Source organism: Acomys minous (genome assembly GCF_964271855.1).
Source record: "Acomys minous genome assembly, chromosome: 15".
In the NCBI taxonomy this organism is placed as follows: Eukaryota; Metazoa; Chordata; class Mammalia; order Rodentia; family Muridae; genus Acomys; species Acomys minous.
Window position 1 is genome coordinate 94,097,913 of NC_140497.1, and position 25,090 is coordinate 94,123,002.

General features: G+C 45.0%; 2 protein-coding genes across 23 annotated transcripts in view; both read left to right on the top strand.

Moving 5' to 3' along the window:
* PKD2 (polycystin 2, transient receptor potential cation channel) overlaps positions 1-21,290 on the top strand; it is a 33,393-nt gene extending 12,103 nt beyond the window's left edge. The window contains exons 4-15 of the mRNA XM_084759759.1: positions 583-833; positions 2,262-2,486; positions 4,851-5,079; positions 8,333-8,500; positions 10,513-10,694; positions 11,903-12,023; positions 13,419-13,517; positions 15,023-15,144; positions 15,408-15,525; positions 15,810-15,973; positions 18,616-18,763; positions 19,206-21,290. Of these exons, the coding sequence (XP_084615885.1) occupies positions 583-833; positions 2,262-2,486; positions 4,851-5,079; positions 8,333-8,500; positions 10,513-10,694; positions 11,903-12,023; positions 13,419-13,517; positions 15,023-15,144; positions 15,408-15,525; positions 15,810-15,973; positions 18,616-18,763; positions 19,206-19,445 (2,067 nt within the window). The 3' untranslated portion in view covers positions 19,446-21,290. The remainder of the gene's footprint in view (positions 1-582; positions 834-2,261; positions 2,487-4,850; positions 5,080-8,332; positions 8,501-10,512; positions 10,695-11,902; positions 12,024-13,418; positions 13,518-15,022; positions 15,145-15,407; positions 15,526-15,809; positions 15,974-18,615; positions 18,764-19,205) is intronic.
* Positions 21,291-22,981: 1,691 nt separating this feature from the next.
* Positions 22,982-25,090, top strand: part of LOC311585242 (THO complex subunit 2-like) — a 33,660-nt gene continuing 31,551 nt past the window's right edge. For all 22 annotated transcript variants that reach the window (XM_084760254.1, XM_084760249.1, XM_084760247.1 and 19 more), the window contains exon 1: positions 22,982-23,524. The gene's annotated coding sequence lies outside the window, so the exon portion shown is untranslated. The remainder of the gene's footprint in view (positions 23,525-25,090) is intronic.

Genomic DNA, 25,090 nt, shown 5'->3' on the forward strand with positions numbered 1-25,090 from the left:
TCCCGGTGGCAGGTGGCAGGCCTCTCTGGTTGCCCTGGTTACATGGAGAAATGACTACATCCATTCTCCCGAGAGAACACAAACTTCTCTCGTGCTCCATTACATGATAATAAATGCCAACCAATAAAAAGGAGGGCTGGGGGTCCAGGTGTCGCAAGATAATCCAGATAGAAAAGAGAGTGGGAACAAAAGGTGATCAACACTGTAGCAGCTTCACTCCAGGGTCAAGGTTATGCAGGGGGTGATGTTTTTTTCTAAGGGGAAGTGATGTCAATAGTCTCTATGTATCAATGGAGCATGTCTGTCTCAGTCAACAGTCCCAGCACAGAGATCCCAGCCTATTGATGTTGTGTCATGTGCAGTGTCATGTGCACTGACCGCATAAAAGATGGATTTTCCAAATGTGGGAATCCAGCTTAGGGAATCCTACAAAAGGCTCCATACCTAGCAAATGACAGCAAGATCCACGCCCACATCTGTCTGACAACACGATCTGCCCTAAAACCTCTGCTTGCTCATATGCTCCAGGCAGAAGGCAGCCAGCCTCTGAGTTTGGAACCTAGCCACGATCTTTTATTTCAGTTCACAGAAGGCTCCCTCCTGGATGGGCTGTACTGGAAGGCACAGACCAGCAACCATACGCAAGCCGACAACCGAAGCTTTATTTTCTATGAGAACCTGCTGCTGGGAGTGCCGCGTCTACGCCAACTCAAAGTCAGAAACGGGTCCTGCTCCATCCCTCAGGACTTGAGAGATGAAATTAAAGAGTGTTACGATGTCTACTCTGTCAGTAGTGAGGACAGGGCTCCATTTGGACCACGAAATGGAACTGCGTAAGTATCTGTGACGTATGTCCAATGTCTGGTGTTCCATTTTCATTCATTCATTTGTAGACAGCTTCAACAGAAAGATGCATGTAGTATCCCTGCATTAAGTTGACCTTTGCTCCTTGTTTTCTCTGAACTTCTATCCCCCTTTTGGTTCCTACTGCATATTTCAAAAATCCCAAATTGTTCACCACGTAGCCTAGGAAAAAGAAAGGATCCAAGCCTCTACAGATTGTAAGATATGTCAATATTACTTTTTTATAGGACAAATAAGATTGTCCCCTAAATTGTTTTAGCAGTTCCTTCCTACAAATATTTTTCATTCAGAATGTAATTATTTTTTTAAAAGATTTATTTATTTATTATTATGTATACAGTGTTTTGCCTGCGTGTACACCTGCAGGCCAGAAGAGGGCATCAGATCACATTATACATGGCTGTGAGCCACCATGTGGTTGCTGGGAATTGAACTCAGGACCTCTTGAAGAGCAGTCAGTGCCCTTAACTGCTGAGCCATCTCTCTAGCCCCCAGAGTGTAATTATTTAAAGTGCAGATTTAAGAGTGCTGAAGAGATGGTTCAGCAGTTAAGAGCAGTTACTGTCCTCACAGATGACACAGGTTTGGACCCAGTGCCCCTGTCAAGTGGCTCACAATCACCTGTAACCCCAGTTCTGTGGGATGATCTAATACCCTCTTTTGGTCTCCGTGGGCACCTGTATGTATGTGACATACATGAACTCTCACACACACATGTTTGCACACAAACACGTACACATAAATAAATTAATCTTTAAAATAGATATTCCCCCCTCACACTGTGGACAGGCTGGCCTCAAACTCACAGTGATCCACCTGCCTCTGCTTCCAGAGTGCTGGGTTTAAAGGCGTGTGCCGCCACCACCCGGCTTCTGGAATGTTTCCTTATCTCACACCCTTGTTAAGAGACCTCGGTACAACTACTCTGTGTCAGACCTTGATCATACATACAACTCAGCTCCCCTTACCTAACACCTGTGAGACAGATGTCGTCTCCCGTCCGTCATAGGAAGCAAGGAGAGACAGTGCGAGACTTAGTGGACTAGTTCCTACCAGCTCCTCTTGTCTTCGGCTCTCACCGGAGCTTTTGAGGGATGTAAACCTTGAATCAGCCATCAGAAAAGGTATGGTGGGGAGACACGGACACGGTGGCACAGGCTCTGTGAACAGACAGGTCTAGCGTGGGTTCTAGACTCTTAATGTCAACCACATTGGGCATGAATCAAACTCACTAAGGCTCAAGGCCAAACTGAGGCCAGTGTCTGTGAGGATTTACATAGGAAATAAATATGAAGTGTTACGCCAAGCACGGCATTTTTATCTATGCTTCATCCCCGCGGGCAGCAGCTGTCTTTGTGACAAGCCTTTCACTGATTTTACCTGCTGTTTTTAATTAGGTGGATCTACACGAGCGAGAAAGACTTGAACGGGAGCAGCCACTGGGGAGTCATTGCGACCTACAGCGGAGCCGGCTACTACCTGGATCTCTCCAGAACCAGGGAGGAGACGGCTGCTCAGATCGCTAGCCTCAGGAGGAACTTCTGGCTGGACCGGGGCACCCGGGCAACTTTCATTGACTTTTCAGTCTACAACGCCAACATTAACCTGTTCTGTGTGGTCAGGTGTGTGCTATGCATGAGCTCATAGCCCCCTTAATTCTGCGTAGCTGTCTGCACATCCGTTCTGGGCGGTGGCCTGGAAAACCCCCTTCGAGCCGCTGGCTAAAGGAGGGTACAAGGAATAGAGGGTGGGGACGGAAGGGACGTCAGATCCTGGAGTGTCATGACTTGGGAAGGACCTTAACTCTGGGCACGTTTATCCCATTTCTAGATCTGGTCTGGGGAAAGCACGGTAGGAGGGCTTTGCTGTTCTGCTTGTTTTCAGCCGCTATCTTCAGCCACTACAATGATGGCTGTCCTCTTTGTCACCAAGTTCTCTGGCTACCAAATGTCACCTCCTCTTCCCGAGTGGCCCCATTGTCATGGGTAAGACTCGTACAAGACACATCAGGGTTGACCCATGGCCTGTGAGGCTGCCTCCGCGGCCGCTGTTGGAAACTAGGCAAAGGGTCAGTTGGCGTGTCTTCCTCAATGCCTTCAGCGAGCTGCTCTTGCACATATGGGTACCACTTAACTGTTTTGGGCTCTTTAGAAATGTCAGAGAACTAAACAAAGTACCCTGCATTTGAAAAGTTTGCATTCAACGGTGCAAAAGGAAAGAAGTAAGTCCTATGGCGTTATAGACAGTAAACGGTGTTTAATGTGAAAGAATAGGGCAGGGTTGGGGTCAGTGTTCACCCTGGATACCACAGCAGCAACACCAAGGACACACACGTTGGTCCCCTGCACATGTATTTCCACAGGCGGCAAGGGCATGTTCTCATAACGCTCACATTAAATTCGACTCTGATTTAACAGGCAATTAGATTTTTGCCAGTAGTGGTATTAACGTCTATTGCTGAACATAATGCCACTTTAAACCAAGCAGATATCACTGGAGATGAGTGAGAATTGGGTATAACTGCCGATCCCAGGGATGGTTAGAAGAGGTTTCTAACGGGCAGGCAGCTCTGGCACTCTGGAAGATGTTTAATTGCAGGATGTCTTCAGTGATTTTTTATTTATTTATTTTTTTGCCCCCCACATCCTCCCTAGAATTCAAAGATGACACTGTTAAGGCAGTTACTTCATAAGTTCGCGGGAGTGGTTAGCAGGCACAGTGTCTCAGAGGGCGGGAGGTGCTCTGACATGCAGGGGCCACTCGCCTCCTTCTTGTTCTCACGAGGGCTGCAGGCAGCCCATTGCTTTGGTACCACTCTGGCTGTCACTGGTGCTCTCTCCATCAATCAGCAAGCTGACGGAGAGGAATCCCCATCTTCCAGAGCCCTGGCTTTGTACTGCTGGAGCCCGTGCGGGCCTTAGAAGCGTGGGTTCTAGGTCTGGCCGCTGTCCTGTAAGGAAGGACATTGGGACAGCAGACACACGACTGGGCACTTTTGAAGCTGTCATTGGTGCCCCTCACTCTAGCTATGCAGAGGGTAGGTTCTAGGTGCTGGATCACTGAGCTTCTCAGCGTGGCACTCCACGAGTGGGGGGGATTTGGAAGGAGAGCCCCCAGTTCAGTTAGAGATGCAGTAAAAACCAGTGCGAAGTGTGTGAGTATAAGACGTGGACGGTCCTGCTCCAGACTCAGGAGGTGCTGAGTGTCCGAGGTGTACAGCCTTGGGAGGAGGAGGAAACTGGCAAACTGGAGAGCTGGTTAGATGTTGCTTAGTTACTGAGTGGATGGAGTTATACCTGCTTTTTGCTTAGTTGGTTTTTTCTTTTTTTTTTTTAAGTTACTAAACGCACGCTCTGCATTCCCCCAGATCCTATACGTTTCAGTGTGTGACTGACTGTATTTCTTCGGTTTCTTTCCTTGTCTAGCAGAATGTCTTGCATGTAATGGAAGGCCTAGAAAGACTGGTTTGCTGATGAGCTATTCGTTAAATGCACACACAGACACACAAACAAACAAACATACACACATAGACACACACAACACAGACACACATGCAAACACAAATACACATGGACACACAAACATACACAATACAGGTACACAAACATAGACACCCAGAGACATACACACACACCACAGACACACATTAACATAGACACACACAAACATCTACACACGCGTGCGTGTACGCGCGCGCGCACGCACACACACACACTTAAGTAGTTTAAGATCAGAAGAGAGGAAGGAAGGCACAGTAGTTTGAGGCGTCCAGTGGGATAAGAGGCCTTAGGCATCTGGCTCCCGCTATTGCACATGCTCCTGTGAACATGGGACTGGTGGTGAGGATCAAAACGACCTTTTCCCAGCTCATGGCCCCCTGTGGCGGTGGTTTTCACCTCGTGGCACAGGGCTGTTCACAACAGGCACGCTTCTTTTCCTGATTCCGTCATACATTGGCATCGTAATTGTTCCTTTTTGCAATGCAGGTTATTGGTTGAATTCCCAGCAACGGGCGGCGTGGTGCCCTCTTGGCAGTTTCAGCCCGTAAAGCTGATCCGCTACGTCACCGCTTTTGATTTCTTCCTGGCAGCCTGCGAGATTATCTTCTGTTTCTTCATTCTTTACTATGTGGTGGAAGAGATACTGGAAATTCGGATTCACAGACTGCACTATTTCCGGAGCTTCTGGAACTGTCTGGATGTTGTGATTGCTGTGGTAGGTTGGAGAAAATGCCAGCTTCCCCGCGCCCCTCTTCTCCTCTCTGTAGCCAAGTCCCCCGTGTCTCTCCCCTTCCCTCGCTCTGTGCCATCTTATCTCTCATCTCCGCTCAGCATCCATCTTCCCTGCATCTCTCATTTTCCCTTTGTATTCTAAAAGCTTGTTAATTTGCAGTCTTTAATATCAGTGTTGGGGTTCTTGATATTTTCAGTAAAGAAAAATCTGAAATTTTCTTTAAGATTAGCTTTTGTGTTACACTTCCCCCCCTCATTTTGTATGAGAAACCTCCCTATTGTAATCTGGTTCTGGTATGCCATATAAGATTTTTAGGCTAAAACTGTAAGGGGGTTTTATAATGATACTTTTCTGATAGTAAAAATTATTTTATTGTTTAAGTGTCAAATTATGACAAGAAGAAACAACCTGAAAAGTTTCGTATAATACAGAAAACCTTCTGTAGTTTGCAACTCCTGTTGCATAGTCCAGAGGGAACAAAATTTAAACTGTATCCATCAATCGCATCTGTTGCTTTCTTCCAGAGTCCATGGTATAAAATCGATTTTTCCTAGGTTTTTCCTTCTTCAGTAGCACATACGCTTTTTATCTTCTTATGTTATTAGGTTCATAAAATGGGCCTAGTTGTCACATGTTCTAGCATTCTCTTGGTGCAGCCGTGCCACATGTTGCTGTATGTCTGTGCTTCCTGTCTCTGACGCCTGCTGCAATGCCTAATGAGCCTCCTCTCCTGGGCCTTCTTCCTCAGAGGGTTCTATTCCTCATTCCAAGCTCAAAAAATGGAGTGGCCTCTGTGAGCCATGTATTAAATCTTTACGGAACATTTTTTACTAGAATTTGTTGATAAAGTACAGAACATGTTGTCCGTGTGTAGAAAAAAACAACTACTAAGATGTGAGGAAGAGCCATGTGTGCGTACACTGCATGGCAACAGTTTGGTGTTAGCAGCAATAGGAGTAATAATAATAATAATAATAATAATAATAATAATAATATGATGATGATGATTATACTGTAGTGCCCGCTGTGCGCTTGGCACATTTCCAAGTGCTTCTCATGGACGAATACTTGTTAAAACCTTAAGCTGACTCTCCCATTTGCTTCACCCCTGCCTAACTGAGTCACGTACATGTGTTCCACTTGATGTACACGTCCTGTCAGACCCACCAGGCGCTGGTGCCTCCCGCCCTTCGTGTGGTTCTCATAACATCACACAGTTCACACAAGTCACGGTAAAATTTGAGTCACACATCACTAAAGTACTAATATGAACGTTACAAATAATAATAATAATAATAATAATAATAATCAAAGCAAGCCAGAGAGACAAGTGTGGAAATTATTAAGAATATTTCGATAGTCAGGGGTAGCAGAGTACACACCCCACATTGTTTGGAACTTTAAGGTGCAAAGTTACTTTTTCACTTACATGTAATTATATTTCAGTTACTTAGAACTGTAAAGAAGCAAGTGCTATATGGTGGTTGATCACAGCTATTTTTTAAGCCAGATAATTTCCATGTTACCAAAGGTAGTCGACATAGAAAATATTTTTAAATCTTGAATGGTGAGCAGTGAAAAAGCTAACTGTGCGCACTAATTGATTGAACGTGCTCATCAATTGTGGTGTATGTGTAGTGTAACAGGTAGGGCTAGAAAAACAAAGACCTGCGTAGAGTTAGAAAGATACAAATTAGTAGAACTACAGCTTTAACATTTGAGTATATTCCCACTTGCTACACAGACTATAAACATGGCTACTGTGTTTAGACTCTATTAAGAAAAGTGTATAGTGTTATAGTGCGAATGGTTAGTGTTTGTGTTCATGTCATAGCTGCTGGCTTATCATCACTCAAGCCCCAGCCACCCACCCTTGGGTTGTTAGATTTTTCCCTCACACAGCAGTGAGCTGTGTCTCGCTGGCTTGGAGGCCCCTGGGCTGTTCACTGCTGGTCTAGAAGTCTCGGGTGGTCTTCTGGCCACAGCCACAGTGTTTTGCAAGCCTCTCTTTGAAGACTCGTTTCCTCTAGCTTTTCATTTTACTTTGACCTTCGTGCTGCCAGGACCCAATTCACTTGGCTTTTGTTCAGATCATCCTGTGTCTCTTTTGGAGCGGTTGCTGTCTAAGTGGAAGGAAGGGCACCCCTGCTGCTGCCCCTGGGTCGGGGAAGCTCTGAGAAAATGCCAGGGCTTCCCCACCACCACCACCCTTAGCTGAAATTTAAGGAAATTTAAGTTCACCTAAAACTCAGCATCTCAGAGTCACCTTGAAATTGTTGCTTGACATTTTTCCTATTTTTGTTTCTCCAGCAAATACATGGAAGCCTTCCGGCTCGTGTCGGTCAGCTAGCCATTTGTTCTAGCTAGTTAAACCTCAGAATTGCTGAAAAACACTTCAGATGTCTAAGTTCACACAGTGCTGATGGCTGAGCTTCACTGGGTGAAAATGAGCCATTTACTCAGCAAAGCCGTCCATCCTATCAGGTGCCTGGCTCTGCCCCAGGCCTCAGAGACACGGGGACACACAAGACAGCCCAACCCTCTCCACTCCACATTCTGGTTTGGGGAGAAAAGCCTTTTGTAGATAGAAATGAGAATTACAAAGAATAATTAGGAGTGATTTAATGACATGCATACTCTCAAAAAATTTTTTCTTTCATTTCCTAATTTGGAAGAAAAGAAGGAAAGGCAATGTGTTAATATGAGGCTTTTTTTTTTTAAGCATCTTGGCTGGATGATAAATTATCTGATATTTGGATAAAAGATTTTGTTGGATTTGCTGAAATAATAATAGAAGGGCTCCTTCGCCCCTGGCAGCTGAGTCTCAGGGCAAGACATTTTCAAAGCATTCAAGAGTGCAGTGAAAACATGAACCGCAGCAGGAGAATTGCAGAGCTAGAAAGCCTTCCTTGCCTGAAAAAACAGGTAGTGAGGCTGGCTCCTTAGCTGTGATTGATAGCTGGGCAGAAGGCCTTTCCTTTTGAATTTGAGCTTGTTTTTGTACAATCTCCTCTGTGTGCAAACATGTACACACATGTACACATGTATTCGGTTGGTTTTTGTTCCTAAGGAAATGTAGGTTGTACCTGGGTTTGAGCATTTAGAGCTGGCGACGCTGTTGGGTGAGAAATATGTTCAGTCCTCCAGTCCATACGTCAATAGAGTGAATTAGTCCCTTTAGGCAGATTAGCTATTTCTAAAGTGACGTGACAGATATCAATCTTTTGTCTTACAGTTATCCGTAGTGGCTGTGGCAATTAACATTTACCGAACCTCAAATGTAGAGGGGCTACTACAGTTTCTTGAAGAGCAAAATACTTTCCCCAACTTGGAGCATGTGGCGTACTGGCAAATACAGTTCAACAATATAGCTGCTGTCATGGTATTTTTGGTCTGGATTAAGGTAATTTATGTCACATTCTTCATTTTAATACATATAATTAATATTAACCATACAAACCGTTGGAAGACATGGATCTGCCCTTTTTGGCCGGACTGAAATGGCCAGCCCAGGTTGTCGCGTAGTTCATATCATGTAGATAGAGGCTTCTGGAACCTTCCAGTTGCCATGAATGAGACAACTTTGGCTTCCTGAATTCCTGTCAGATCTGACCCTGTGTGTTTTGTTTAAAACTTGTAGTAAAGTGTTGTGTTCTCTGGACCTGGGGCCCTGGGCTGTGTAGAAGGAGCTCAGCATGGATGCACGTTAGCATGTGTGGAAAGGGACCTCAGAGGACGAAGTCGGGGTGCAAAAGAGAGAGATGCTGCACCAGGAAGCACTCACTTATTATAGGATGGCCTCTTCCCCGGTGCCAGCGGAGGCTCTGCCAGCAGACGCTGCCTCCCAAGCCCTTCCGGGGCTTCTCCACCAGTTCCCCCGAGTAGGACCACAGGGCGTCTCGGGACAGTGAGCCCAAATTCTAGAGTTACAGAACATTCCATTTTGAGACAGCCACCAACTTGCCACCTGCTCAGGGTCTCTAATCAGCTGTGCAAACCACAGCTCCTGGTCACGCGTACAGCGTGCGTGTAAATGACGTTTAATATATCTAACACTTCGCTTCCTCCATCCCGACAGTCATACTTTGTCCATGCGTCGCCACCACACCAAACTTTATCATAAAATGAGCAGGGGCTGGAGTTGGTGGAGTTGCTCAGCGGCGCAGAGGCCTTGCCTGCCACATGTGAGGCACTCGGGTCCCTCCCGGTGCCGAGGAATGAACAAGCAAACAAAAAGTAGGAACTTCGTTAACAAATAATGTTGATTAGAACAAGCTGTAGAAAATTTTATTGTGTTCAGAAGCAGTTTATGAAGGGCCACTAAAGTGGTATTCTAGAGAGTTCTCTCCTAAGGTGCATCCTGGGTTTTATTTATTTTCTCTGCGTCCCCAAACATGGCCACTGGATTCTTCACAGGCAGGAACTGTGACTCACGTTTGACACCCCCGTGTGTTCCCCACACAGCCGTCCACCCTGAGCTGCACACATCATCCTGCCCCCTCAGATGCCAGCTACAGTCTTAGCTGCTGCTCTTGGAGTCCTGTCCACCTGCTCAGCAGGCAGCCTCAGCTGGTTCCCTTGGCTGGCTGTGCCTGCGGATAAGAACACCAGCATTTAAGTCACTGGCGATGCAGTTACCCAACTTACCCTTCATAGAGGTGCTCAGTACACGACAAAGATGCACAAAAGTGATTTTCTGATTTATTTCCTGTTCTTCCCCCCCCCCCCACACACACACTTTAATTTAATCCTTTGAGGGACATTATTACTTAACAGTCACATTCAAGTTTGTTTTTAGTGTGTTGTAACCGTGATTTAAGATGTGAGCAAAATGGGGCAGGAGCATCGCTCCGCCCACTGCGCAGGAGGGACCTAGCACTAGGTGGGGACTCAGAACAGTACTTTATGCCGTTGCATTCCCAGCTCTGAGGACAGTACCTAGCAGGAGCCGGGCACTCAACAAATACTTTTTAAATTACAAGATACATATTCCTGGATTTGAAAGAGGCAAGGAGTAAAAAGTAAATCATTTCCCTCTTTATTTTCTTCACTATGACAAGTATAGATTACGTAATCACACTTTCACCGTTTTACACGCACACTTCAGGAGCGTGAAGCACACAGCACGGCGCTGTGTCCCCCACTGCTGTATGTCGCCAAACGTGGTTCTTGTAATCCCAACAGGAAACGCTTTATTCTAACTCATCGCCTTCAGTTGCATTTCCTGTCCCGGTGAATCTGATAGTTCATGGTGCAGCATTGGCATCTGCCTTGTTTCCCTCGGCATGCTTCCAAAGTCCATGTCCCTGGAAGTAGCAGTTTCCCTTCCCTCTTATGGCAGGAGAGTTCCGTTGTATTATGTAGGCCGCATTGGATCAGCCACTCGTCCTCTGACGCTGTCCCCGTCTTTCACAGCTCTTCAAGTTCATCGCCTTTAACAGGACCATGAGCCAGCTCTCCACAACCATGTCTAGATGCGCCAAAGACCTCTGCGGTTTCACCATTATGTTCCTCATCATTTTCCTGGCTTATGCTCAGCTGGCGTACCTTGTCTTTGGCACACAGGTCGATGACTTCAGCACCTTCCAAGAATGCATGTAAGTCCCTTCGAAATGAAAAAGTTCTCTTTCTGTATACATTTATGGATTTGTCAAACAGTAAAAAAAATTTTTTAAGTTATCTAAAAAATGTGTTTAATCAGAGATGTCGCTGTGCTCTTATCAGCAAGATGCCCTTCTCGACATTTTTTGACTAGCACATGTTAAAACATCGCCCTGCCAAGGGGAGCAGGATGTTTTGAGACGTGTGTTCTTAGGGAAGCAGCCTTCAATCAGTGAGACAGAGGGGAACAGCCATAGCAAGAGCGCTAGTCCAGAGATCAAGACCTTCTCAGCACCCGGCGCAGGTGGGGTTTCAAATGGCCATTTGCAGGGGTGAGGGGTACACTTAGGCAGGATGCTTAGTGCTGGGCTCTATCCCCACCCCCCCCCCAGCCTCTGTCCTCCCTACCCACACCCCGCACACGTAAGGAGGTGATTTGCCTGTGTTTTCATTCTGGTTGAACATGGTTGCCTTGTTTCTTAAATTTCAACTTCTAAGAGTTAAAACACATTTCTAATATTGTAGTAGAAAACTTAAACCAGTTCACAAATCTTCATCCTTTTTCCAGTGTTCCCAAATGTGCCAAAAGTCAAAACAAAACCACAATATTCTGAATTACAGTTTTGTGCCATTCACATAGAAGTTATTACTAGGTAGTTAGGGAAAGTTAGGGCATTAACGTGGCTTCATGGATGGGGGTGGGGGTGGGGTCTTGCTTACTGATGAAAGGCAGGAAAGGAAGTGATGTCACCAACAAGGTCTAGCCACTGTTACCTCACTTTGAGTGACTGTGAAACTGCTGGATCTTTGAACTCTACTGGTTTGGCCATCTTTCAACATGCTTTTTGTCATCGCTGTTACTGCTTAAAGAATATGTTACCTTCAGACCAAGTGTGACTATTATAAAGATTTTGAGTTACTATGTTTTATCCAGGTCATGTATTCTTAGTATATAACTCATCTGATAATCAGATTTAATATTAAGTAGAAATGACGCAGAATATGAAATCATGTTATCATCCAGGAAGGTATCATCAGTTGACAATACGTGTAACAAGGCTTTCCCGAAGAGGCCCACAGGTGTTCATCTCTCAGCAGCTCTCTCAGACTTCCCACGTCATCCCAACATGTGAAGCCATTTTGAATAAGTGTGTGGCCACCGCTGGACACTGGTCTTGGATTGTGTTCTGTTTTGTTTTCGTAGCTTCACTCAGTTCCGCATCATTTTGGGTGACATCAACTTTGCAGAGATTGAGGAAGCTAACCGAGTCTTGGGACCACTTTATTTCACCACATTTGTGTTCTTTATGTTCTTCATTCTTTTGGTATGTATATTTATTTTTACAGTGAGGTGATTCAAACGCTGTGCTCATAAATCACCACCTTCTTTTTTCTCTCATGCTTGATCAACCTTCATTTCAGATAAACACATGCAAAGTTGATTCTAGAGAACTTTTTCTTTCATTGATTTACAGTTTTAAGACAGTTTATTTCTTCCATCATCTTACGATTATCTACATATGTGTATCTACCCACTATAAAAATAGGTTCCTACTGTGGGGTTCGCCTCAGCAGGATGTGCTCACCTATGTATGCAGCACAGTGTCGCTTGCTGCCTTCTGGGCCACTTGCTGGGATGACTTTGCATTTCTCCCTTTTCTTTGAGAAAATAGGAGCTAACAAAGCAACTTAGAAACAGGATGCCAAGAGTTGTGACTGGGTGAATTATCACATCTCCAGATTATGATATAATTTAAGCTTTTTCATATTCCACAGACATATACACTGCCTACAAAAAATATGTATATATTCAACTTAAAAGTAAATCCAACACTAACTAGGAATTGCTCCCCCCCCAAAATTATTTAAAAATAACTTTGAGTCTCTTGATTTGAGACAACTTTTTTACCATGACCTTTAAATTAACCAAGATTTGTTTGAGTTGTTCTTTTCTCAACATTTCTACATTCTTCTTCCCCACTGAGAAAGTGAAAGATGAAGTTAGGTTAAGTCAACGGGGAAGGCATATTTCATTCAAACACTGTTGTCTTTTCAGATTGCCAATCATAGTTCAGTGACTTGGTGCCGCATCTCCAAAGTCTACTCAGGTGTCCCTGTCTTGGCAGACAGTGCTCACGAAGTATTAGATAGCCACTGATGGGTCAAAGGGGGACGTAGCCCTGCCAGTCCATCCATTCACACTGTGCTTGTTTTGCCGGTACGGTGGCTGGCTTTTAACTTAATTAACTGGCCTCTTCTGTTACAGCTTAAGGGCGAGTGGGGACTGGCGAGGCTCTGGTGCCCTCTGTGGGAACTGGCGAGGCTCTGGTGCCCTCTGTGGGAACTAGTGAGGCTCCAGTGCCCTCTGTGGGGACCCTCTCACACCAACTGTCAATCAAGAGGATGCCCCCTTCTCCCCCGCCCCCCAGACTTGCCTACAGGCCAGTCTGACAGAGCCAGTTTTTTAGCTGAGGTCCCTGCTTCCCAGTGGCTCCCGCTGGTGCTGGGCTGACAAAACCAACCAGCATCTTACGCTTTTCTATGGGAAACTCCCTTTGTTATGACTTAGTGGAGAAGACATCGCTTCAAAGAACGTGGGAGCAGAACTTAGGGACTTCACGGTTGTTCAGATTGGGTAAACAGGTAAAGAAAAAGGCATCTGCCAATGCTTACATTGCTTCCAAGGTGTGTTTGATTTTCATCCTTTGATTTGCAAACAGAATATGTTTTTGGCCATCATCAATGACACTTACTCTGAAGTGAAATCAGATCTGGCCCAGCAGAAAGCAGAAATGGAACTCTCAGACCTCATCAGAAAGGTAGGCTCCACCCCAATTCACACAGGTTTTTTTTTCCTATTTAAAAGAAGTGTTATTTTAATCCACTTGCCAAATAAACGTTGATTCCTTGAAATTATTTGAATAAAGAGCAGGTTGCTTTATTTCAGAAATAATTTAAAATATTTCTTTGGTGGGAAGCTTGATAGCTGGGCTAGCCTGAGGATCCTTGTATGGTCTGAACTCAATTCTAAAATAATCTTTTTAGTTCGTAATTACTTAGTAATTGTCCTGAATTCACAACAAAGTGATGGGGGGTGGGGGGAACCAAGTCAGCCAGCCAGCCAGGCATGTTAGGCAGACAGACAGACAGCAGGCACTGGAGAAGCAGATGAGAGCTTACATCTTATCTGAGAGTTGGAGGCAGAGAGAGAGAGAGAGAGAGAGAGAGAGAGAGAGAGAGAGAGAGAGAGAGAGAGAGAGAAGAGGATGTGAGCTTTGGAAGGTCTGCCCATCCCCAGCGTCACACCAGTAAGGCCACACCTAATCCTTTCTAGAGTTTCACCAACCATGGGCCAAATATTTAAATATGTGATGCAATGGGAGCCATTCTCATTCAGAGAGATATTTTCCATAGTAAATGAGAAAAAGAAAGTGTCCAGAGCCGATCCACCTGAAGGAAGGGAGTGATCGCTCAGCAGCATATAGCAGTGTGTTCGGCTCGCATTTAAGGGAGGTGTCCGCGGCACAGAAGAGAAGCCCCACTCAGAACCCTGGGCACATTTACAAAGAAGTTAAACTCTTCTGTTTTCAGAGCTCTTGAGGCCTTAAGCTTCTGTGCACTCAGTAAACATTGGGCTAGGTTTTAATCTTCCTACGGATGTATAATTCATACAAAGGGAATGCTTTAAATGATTTAATAAGGAAAGTAAAGGCCATAAAATAATTAATTCACTTCTTGATTATTCTGTTCACCTGGCGCAGTTTCAGCCTTAAAGTCCTGTTTATCACAGGAAGCAAAATCTCTCTCTTTGCTTTGAATCTGCAGTGCTGGGCTTGACGGGCAGATACTCCATCACTGGTGGATTTCCTTAGGCTTGCCTCTAGTTTCTTGAAAACCCTCAGCTTTATTTCACTGGCTTAAAAATATGCTTTCACCTCTAAGAAAGCTCCTTACTATTGTTTTTTAAATAACTACCCATGGCTACTGCACAATTCCTTTGTATACTGGGGAGCAAACAGCTATTCATGGCGCTTTACCTTTGAAATATAAACATACGTATATTTTTAGCTTTATATTTTAAATGTCAATTATACTCAAATGTGGACATACACATACGTGGATGAAGTTTTTAGTCCCTGATTTATTGAAAGAAACCAAGTTTTATTGAGAACTGAGGTTACATTCATGACTCGTCCACCAACACATGTTTTTCTTGAATTGCCATCATCCACCAAGGGCTAAACTTTCCAAGAGTTCCTCTGTAATCGAAAGGCAGAATTCAAAAAGAGGACGGAATCGTGTCTTTTTCTTTCTTTTCCAATAGGGTTACCAAAAAGCATTGGTCAAGCTAAAACTTAAGAGAAACACTGTAGACGACATTTCGGAGAGTCTACGGCAAGGCGGGGGCAAGCTGAACTTCCATGAGCTGCGACAAGACCTGAAAGGGTGAGGACGGCAATCCCATGGCCCGGAAGTTCCTGTCTGTCGTACGTGCCGACGGCCCGGAAGTTCCTGTCACGACTCTTGGTCAGGAGGGGGTGCTTCCGCCCCAAGTACTGGTAGAGAGATGTTTGCCATTTGGGGAAGTGGGTATTTTTCTGGAACATTCTGTATGTCTCCCTCCCTCCTGCATTCTGATGTCCCAGTGTTCAGGCTGGACCGTATGCAGAAGAAAAAAAAATTCACTTCGGTCCTCTCGATGCTTCCAGGAAGGGCCACACCGATGCGGAGATTGAGGCCATATTCACGAAATACGACCAAGATGGCGACCAGGAACTGACTGAACGGGAGCACCAACAGATGAGAGACGACTTAGAGAAGGAGCGGGTGAGCAGCTTAGCCATGACCTGGCTCCGCGTCCCCGTATACCAATTACTCCTTCCTCCTCTCCGCCTCTCTCCCCAACACCCGCAGCCCACACAGCAGCAGCCTGTGTAGTCACCTTGCTCATTCCTGCTTTAGAATGGTGTCAATTCATGAAGTTAAAAAAAAAAAATGTAGAGTCCTGTTCTGGAGCACACCCATTTTCTCCTTGCCCCAAGACCTTGGTAAAAATGTCTGTGAGGTCTCGCCTATGTCTGCCCCTCACTGGAAGACGCCATATTCCTCAGGAGGACCTGGACTTGGAACATAGCTCTTTGCCACGTCCCATGAGCAGCAGAAGTTTCCCGAGAAGCCTGGATGACTCTGAGGAGGAGGACGATGAAGACAGTGGGCACAGCTCCAGGCGGAGGGGAAGCGTCTCCAGCGGGGTCTCCTATGAAGAGTTCCAGGTGTAAGTACAAAGGCTCCCCAGGCTTGTGCTGACGACCGGGGTCAAAGTGAGACGACACGCTCCATTTTCATGACTAATATCATTTCTTTCAAATAAGTACTAAAGTGGTTTTTCTTTTTTATAAATGTCTTCATTATAAGCATTATGGAAGCAGAGAAAACATTAACATCCTCCATGTGCCTTCCAGCCGAAATGTCTTAACATTTTCACACGGTGTGGTGGGGTTTTTACATGTCTTAGGGGCTAGCACAGGGTCTGCCATTGCGAAGAATGGACCTTCCGCAGCTCGGTGTGTCCTATACACGCCTGTCAGTGCTATCTCTGTCGATTACCCGCCGGTTCACTTCTCTCTGCTTCTGAAAGTAGGGTAATCACATCTCTAGAATTACTAAATTCGTCACTTATCCCTTTAATTCTAGAAGGTTCTGCTTAGTGTAATTTGAAGCTGTTAGGTGCACTCGTGTTTACAGCAGGTGAGTCTCTAATAGATGAGACCTCCTGTGACTGTGTCATCATCTCAAGTGAGATGTTGTCTTTTAAATATGTTTTTTCTCACTTCCTTACAGTTGTAATTTCCAAGACATTAACATACTGTTGTCCTTTTACTTTCAGCCTCCTTGTATTCTTGATTATAAAATATGTGTGATGTGGGGCCTGGTGAGGCGGCTCCGTGCTCAGTGTGTAGAGGCACTTGCTGTTCTGCTGAGGGCCTGAGTTTGATCCCCACATCCCACACGGTGGAAGGGGAACTCAACACCCATAGATGACCCTTTGACCCCCACATACGCTCCATGCATGCAGAAGCACACCATAAGTGTAATTTTAAAAGAATACACCATGTGGGCCTCATGTAGGTGGATCTTCTTCAGAAATTGCTGGTTTTGGTTAGATTGCTTCACTGTTTACACTTGTTATCGATACATTGGCATTTGGCATTTGTACGTAAGCGTGTGAGGTATCCAGGTGTTATTAATGTTTCTCTCTTCCTTTTGTACTTTCTGCTCATATATTTACGCATGTACACATTTGTTACAGTTATAGTCATCACTGTGTTCAAGTTTGTTCTTTGGATTCAGGTTTCCATTCATTGTCACTTCCTTCCCTCATTAAAACGTAGCTTCACCTGTCCCCTTCACCCCAGAGTTGTCAACTAGATTGTGTTTCTGTTACAGGTTCAACAATCTTATTATGTAAGGTCTTACACAGTTGTTTCTTAACCAGTGAAGGAAGCAAGTAGTGTATACTCATTTTACACTTATATAATTACCTTTACTGGTGTTCATTTTTTTTTTAAATCAGTATTCTGGTGAATGTAATTATTTTAGTCTGAAAGTTTTCCTTCAGTTCCTCTGGTAAAGCATATCTCAAGTGGCAAAATTCACCCCAGTTTTGTTTACCTGAGCATATTTTATTTCATTCCCATTTCCTTTGTTATTTCTGATGAGAATGTAGCTCAGTGAGATTCTTTATACATTATAATTCAATTTTTTTTCTTGGTGCTTTCTCTTTGTTTTTATCTTTCTGTGCCTTCACTGTGCACTTTTGAGTTTATCCCACTTGCAATGTTATGAGTGTCTCAAATTTGCTATGTTACTCATCAAACCTAGGGAATAAAGAAATAATGTGTGGGCGTTTTTAAATGCTACAAGTTCTCACTTTTCTTTAGTTGCTTTTTGGATAAATGATTTTTATTCATCACATGCTCTTACAGAAATTTCTGTATCTTTAAAAAGATTGAAGTTTTAAAAATAATTTTCAACAACTCTCCTTGTTGGTGTTCTTATGCTGTCACCTGGAGTTGTCTGTAGGGCACACAGCTGGTAGTTGACTATTGGCCCAGCTGTGCAGCTCTCTTCAGCACCAGGATCACAAGGAAAGGGGCCTGGGGGCGAGAATTCATATCATTGCCATTTGACATGTTTTAAGGCATTTAAATACTTTTTAATTCAAAGTAATGAGATGATAAAAGTGCACACCACTTTCTAACAGTTTTACTTACCTATAATTCTGTTTCATGAAACATTATGACACAGCTGAAGTTCTTGTGTCACCTTAGAATCCTATTGTACAGAAGAATTATAGTTTATTTAATGATCTTCTACTAGTTGCTTAGCATGGCCACTTTTCAGCGCTGTACTACTAAAAAGCAACTCTGTGCATATGAATATACACATACATGAAATTCCCCTCAGAATTTTTCCTGTGGCGGTACTTGTGGCTAAGGCTGGATATACATTTTCAAAGCTTCAGAGACAGTTTTATCAGCAGGAACAATGGAGGTCATCGCTCCCACTGACAGTCTTGTGAACACTTAGGAAGTGTGTTGGATTATCATATTGGCTACGACTTTATTTTTAAAGATTTATTTATTATGTAAATAATGTTCAGCCTGCATGTGTGCCTGTCTGCCAGAGGAGGGCAGCAGATCTCTTTATAGATGGTTGTGAGCCACCATGTGGTTTGTGGGAATTGAACTCAGGACCTCTGGAAGAACAGTCAGTGCTCTTAACCTCTGAGCCATCTCTCCAGCCCAGAAAGAATTATGTTAGTATTTGCCCTGGAAAAGCCAGGTGGCTGAAAAGATTGTGACAGGCTCTGCCCGCTGCAGGCTGATAGGCTCTGCCCGCTGTCGCCCCCTGCAGGCTGGTGAGGCGCGTGGACCGCATGGAGCACTCCATTGGCAGCATCGTGTCCAAGATTGACGCTGTCATTGTCAAGCTGGAGATCATGGAGCGGGCCAAGCTGAAGAGACGGGAGGTGCTAGGAAGGCTGCTGGACGGAGTGGCTGAGGTAAAGTCATGAGCTTAGGCTGAGGGAAGGGCACCCAGGTAGAAACGTACACCATGACACTTCAGTGGGAGGCGTTAAAGACTAGATAGGGTGACATGTACATAATTCAAAAGTATTGCTTCTGCTCACTTTTGTCAGAGTTTTCCCTCTGTAAGTAGAAACATAGTCATAAAGGTCCTCCTCCACACAGAGCCTTAGATGAAGTCATGATCTGGAGGCAGAGGCATGACTCCTGGCACCCCACCCTCTGAGAGGCCCCATCAGTTGAGCGAACAGTTAGTCCACCGACTGTCAGAACTGTTATTGCTTACGGTCGCTCTCTGCGATCTTACGAAACTACAGCTTATTTCACCTAAAATCCCTAGCTCAGTTTCTGTGTGGACTACGTAACGCACAGCACGCAACTCCCTGGTTCCCACCATTTCTTTAATTTCCTTGTTAGGATGCGAGGCTGGGTCGAGACAGTGAGGCGCACAGGGAGCAGATGGAGCGCCTGGTACGGGAAGAGCTGGAGCGCTGGGAGTCGGATGATGCGGGACCCCAGGCAGGTCATGGCCTAGGCACGCAAGTGGCCATCAGTGGCCAAGCTCACCTCAGAAACTCCAGGCCTCCTTCCTCCCAGTCTGCAGAGGGCCTGGAAGGTGGAGGTGAAAACGGAAGTGCCGGTGCCCACGAGTTATGATCCCCGCGTGTTCGGTATGCGTGCTCCTGAGACACAGAGAGGTGGCTGTCCAGTATGGCAGTGACAGTTACAGTATTTATATGCCCCAGCTGCAGTGTGATGCTGGTCTTTGGGACCGACTGTTATAATTGTCTGCACTTTAATTTATTTTACATAAACCTTACCCATGAGAAATCTAGATGTAAATATTGAGTTCAGGAAAAAGAAAATCTTGAAAGTACACCCAGTTGCTGCCCTGCCCAGGTCTTGGGTGACAGTGTTTAAAAGTTAGGAGGGGACCGTCACTGTGCTCTGATTCCATGGAGCCGCAGCAGCAGTCGGCGGTGCCAGCCCCGTGCCATGTGGTGAGGAAGGGCCAGGCATTTCTCTCCGCTGAGGTGAGGCTCTGGGCTTTCTTCTGAGGAAGGAGTCATAGTTCCGTGACCTTTCTGGAGTGCAGGGCGTGGGTATGGAGCCACTGTGCTAAGATGTGTACGGGGGTTGAGACAGATGCTGAGTGTTCTGCCTTTTTGCTGTTGTTTTTCTCAATTTGTGGGACTAAGCATATCATTTAATTTTTGTATTATTTAACTTTTATTTGAAATTTGGCAAGAAAAGCCCAAAAGATAAAGTATAGGATAAAATGTAGGGTTGGAAGGGGCCTTAAACTATCACTAAGTTTGACGTTTTAGCTATTTGTTAGCACAGAAACATATGCATTTTTCTTTCTTATTGCCTCATTTATAACTGAATTTAATATTAAAATAACTAATAAGACAAACACTGAATATTTTGGTATACAATGAAAGATTAAAATCAGCAACTATGTTTCATGTGAAGCAGTGTTTTAAGGAAGTTTTGAAATGCATAAAAGTTCTGTAAAAGTAAAGGTTTGGTTTACGTTGTATCTAAAGTAGAGTTCTTAAATGTTCTTAATCTTATATTTCAGAATGAAGTCATATAACCAAATTCAGTTCATTTTCATGTGAGGGGCCTTTGGTATTAAGGGTTATTCACTATTAGAAGGGATCAGCTAAAAGTTGACTATCAGCAATGGTCTTTTTTAGGAGAGTGTCTTTTTCTCACTAAGTGTGTGGGGGAAATCTATTTCTTAGTATTTTTCTCTGCCTCATAAGTGCTGGCATATAGGGCATGTGTAACCACACCAGGTTAAAATGACTTATTAAAAAGTGTTGAGTAACCTTCGGTCTTTTGAGGGCTGAGAGGGTAGAAGGAACAAAGCCAAGCTGGGAGAGAAAACAGCAGGAGAGGGCAGGGTCAGAGAGTCCTGGGTGCTGCTGTACTTAAACTCACCTACTTCCTGGACTATCTCAAACCTCCCACAAAAGGCTGAGCAGACAGGTCTTTCTAGTGTGCCTCTAAAGACCTGACGCATGCCGAGTTTCCTTAATTCCGAAGGCCCCATGTCTATCTTATTCTCTTTGGAATGCTACACTAAATTTTTTTCTTCCTAGGTATTGGATTTTGCATTCCAATGATATTGTGTGCATGTATTTATGTATGCGTACTGTGTTGTTACAAGTAAACAAACTTCAACTTGAAGTGCATTCCTTATGTGGTATCCATGTGTGTCGACCATGTGCCATATATTTATTATGGTCACTAGAACATCTTATGATGCTTATTATTATACTGTTTTTCATTAGACTTGTAAGGTTTGCACAATCTTTTTCCCCCTTTACATATAAATTTATATATTTTTCTACTTTAGTCTTGGGAAATTCAATTATAATCACTTTTCTCTTATTCTTGCATCTGTAATGACTATAATTAAGATATTATATATACAAGGTTCTTTTGACAATCAATAATGTGTACATTACATAATAAAGACTTGACGTAGTACCAAGGTGTAAAAGATGTCTGTTTCCATAAAAGAAAGAGTTACTTTTCACATAGCATTAACTCTGGAAAAGCACCTTATTTTTTTGTGTCTAGTAATGCCATGAGTAATGCACTTGTTTTTAGACTCCCAGCTAACCTGTCATACATAGTCTTTCTTTCTTTTTCATCATGGACAAAGACTCTTTTGCCCAGGACAAAGACTCCAGGACAAGGGGACATTGGGACATGTAGGTAGGTAATAGGAATGGTAGGATGAGGAAGAAACAGGAAAACTTTAGTGATGTGTATGTTAGCACACTGTTAATACTGCTGGCTGCGGGAACACCGAGGAGCAGTGTGCAATGCACAACTAAGATTTACTCCACCCTTCCCCCAACCCCTAACAATGGTAGTGATTCTCTGGTACTAATAGTAAACAAAGTAACCCTTCTTGAATTCTGGGTAAGGAAAAACTTGCAGACCTGATAGCTGAAAATCAGTAGACACACTGTACAGGAGAATGCCACCAGGGATCAGCCTACAGCATGTATGACAGTCATGCATGGGCCAGATCCCTGGGCTCTCGTCTCCCTGAGACACAGTGCAGGAGATGAGCGGACGTGTTCCCCAGGGCTTTATCAGTCACCTGTACAGTGGAGGAGCAAATAGAACTTATCCTAGTTCCTTTTCTGTTGCTGTGCTAGGATAGATACTATGCATGCCCCAAGGCAACTTATAGAGAAGTTATCTGTAAGTTATCTGTGCCTACAGAGGGTGAGTTCATGACCATGAAGGCGACGAGTATGGCATCAGGCAGGTTGGTGTGGCACCAGAGCAGTAGCTCAGAGCTTATATCTGGTTAATAAGCATGAGGCAGAGCTGACTGGGAAAGATCACCTCCAGATCACCTCAAAGATCACCTCCAGTGACATACCTTTTCCAGGAAAGTAGCACATCCTAATCTTCCCAAATAGTTCCACCAACTGGGGACCACATACCAGAAACCATGCATGGCCCATATTGCTCAAAAAGCTAAGAAGGAAATCTGCCATATGGCCCAGCTCCTCCCCTCCACCCCCTGGCGTCCTTCTACAGACGCTTGCTTAGCCACGCCCACTGCTGCTCTCCTCCCAACAGCTAATGAACAGGAATGACCAAAATGCCCTGCAAGTGACTGATGAGTAATGCAGACGTGGTGCACATGCACAATGGAGTAATACTCAGCTGTAAAGGAAATGGAATCATGAAGCTTGCAAGGAAGGTAGCTCCTACCAAGCTGGTGTATAACCACGTCATAAAGCAACATACAGTAACACATAAAATCAAATAGGATATGTTATCTTTTTCTTGAGCATTTACCTAAAACACACTACTTAATAAGTGTGTTTGTTTGTCTCAATATTAAGCTCTAGACAGACAGGGGCGTACTCTTTCTTTTTTAAAATCTGCTATAACCAGGATCTAATACATTCCCTTGCACACAGTCGTAGGTATAGCATAAGTGGCATGGTCACTTCCCAGGCAGTTATTTCTATTTAGATGCCGTCCCCACTGTGAAAACAATGCGTTAGATGGTTGGGAGGCTACTTATTTCCCCTCCTCCAGCAACCTTCACAGCTGAATACGGCCACGTTTCTGTATGATGCAGGCACCGTCAGATGAAAAAAAATTAGTTTTATAAATAGCTTTAAGAGTCTGGTTGAAGCCCACAGTGAACAGCTATTTTAGTCATGCCTCCCCGGCTCGTGGCTTGCCCTGTAGTTTTGAGGCTCGTTAACATGCTTGCGGAGATAAGCTTTCTTCATAACGCACTGCTAGACCTTCCATCAGTTAAACCGCACCACTTGCAGAAAGCTCGCTGAATTTATTTTTCTTTTTTAAATTTAGCATTAACTTTCAGATGAAACTGCGAGGCTCCACACAGTCACCTCAGCGAGGTATTTCCTAACCAAACTGTAGCCAAGTCCCCACGATTCATTCACCCTGCGAGCGAGGTCAGCCGCGCAGGCGCAGAGGACGCTGAGGAGCCGCGTCGCTCGGCAGTGACGTCAGCCGGGCGCCGAGGGCCCTGCGTCGTTTACGCGAGCGCCGCTCGGTGGGGGCGGCTGTGTTTTCTTCGTGTCTCTGTCCGGCTTGTCCGGTGGACGCTGAGCGGCGAAGCCCTTCCCGAGCTGTGGCCTCGAGGCGGCTCCCGGCAGCTGGGGCAGGAAGGCGTGGGCTCGACGCGGACAGCGACGCGGGCCGGGCGCGAGGAGGTGGGTGCGAATGGCGGCCCGGGCGGCCTCCGTCCAGCTGGGCCGCGCCTGGACGCCCACCGTCCGCGAAGCGCGCAGCCGCGGTCGGGCTGTGCTGAAACTTGGAGGGAAGAGCCAGGGCTCCCGAGTCTTTCCCGAGCTCCCTGGAAACGGACAGGGGCCATTAGCTGTGGTGTCACCAGGCGCCCGGGCGTTTGGTGGCTCCTGCTGTTATCACTGGGGGCACAAAATTGCCCACCGGACCGGCAGTTAAGTGGTTTCTGGACCGTGAACTGCGAAGAGTTAAACTGTGTCCCAGGTGCAGTAACGTCGGGAACTGGAGCGAATGGGAATGGTTTCGGTGTTGCCGGCACTGTTGCAATAAGTACTTTCCTGCAGTATTCTGAAGCCGCGGACGTGCTGGGTCCGGGGGTTGGAGGTCCCTTAAGTGTAGCTTAAGCAAAGGACTGAGTGCCCGGATTTTAGGAGTGTATATTACTCTCCCTAGGTTTGCCTGCTTCGTGTACCCTCAGAAACTTAGCACCTGTAGGGGGGTTTTTAACGGATCTCGTTTATAAACAAAATTTACCAATTGTGTTAAATTGACAATGGGCATTATTGGTTTTTGTGTGTTTCGCCCCCCTCCGCCCCCCCACCCGACTCCCAGATGGGGCTTCTCTGTGTAGCCCTGGCTGTCCTGGACTCGCTTTGTAGACCAGGCTGGCCTCGAACTCACAGAGATCCGCCTGCCTCTGCCTCCCTGAGTGCTGGGATTACAGGTGTGCACCACCAGGGCTGGCATCTGGACACTATTGCTAATTCTTCACTCAATGCAAGAAACTTAGCCAAGGTACTTGGACAAGAACATTGATTGTTTGGAATTCTGAATATACTACAGTGTATGCTTTTTAACAAACTTTTAAGGTATGCCTCTATGATATGCCCAAACATTTGGCAGAAGTTATTCTTTTGAATGATTTTCAAAAGACATAATCTTAAAGACTCACACAAGTACTCCCATGCTTCACGTCAAGCCTGAATTTGGATAGTTTCTTCATTCTTAACAGTTATTTTGGTACCAGCAAAATATAGTTTCAAGAGAGGACATAGCAATGATTCTCGACCTATTGGTCCCCACCCCTGGGAGGTGTCGAACCACCCTTTCTCAGAAATCCCCTAAGACCATCAGAAAACATAGATGTCTACATTCCAGTTCATAACAGCAGCAAAATTAGTTATGATGTAGCAACAAAAATAATTTTATGGTTGGGGTCACCACAGCATGAGTCAGTGTAAAGGGTCGCAGCATTAAGAAGGTTGAGACCCACTGGCATAGAGGTAGAAAAGAAAAGAAAGCACATAACAAAATAGAGAGGGCAGTGAGCTGAGTGAAACATTCTGGTATTATGAAAATGAACCAAGTTGGACACAGTGACACATGCCTATTTATCCCAGCACTCGGGAAGGCAGAAGCAGGCAGATCTCTGTGAGTTCAAGGCCAGCCTGCTCTACACAAAGCAAGTCTAGGACAGCCAAGACTACACAGAGAAACCCTGTCTCGGAAAAAAAATGCAGACAGTTCAATTC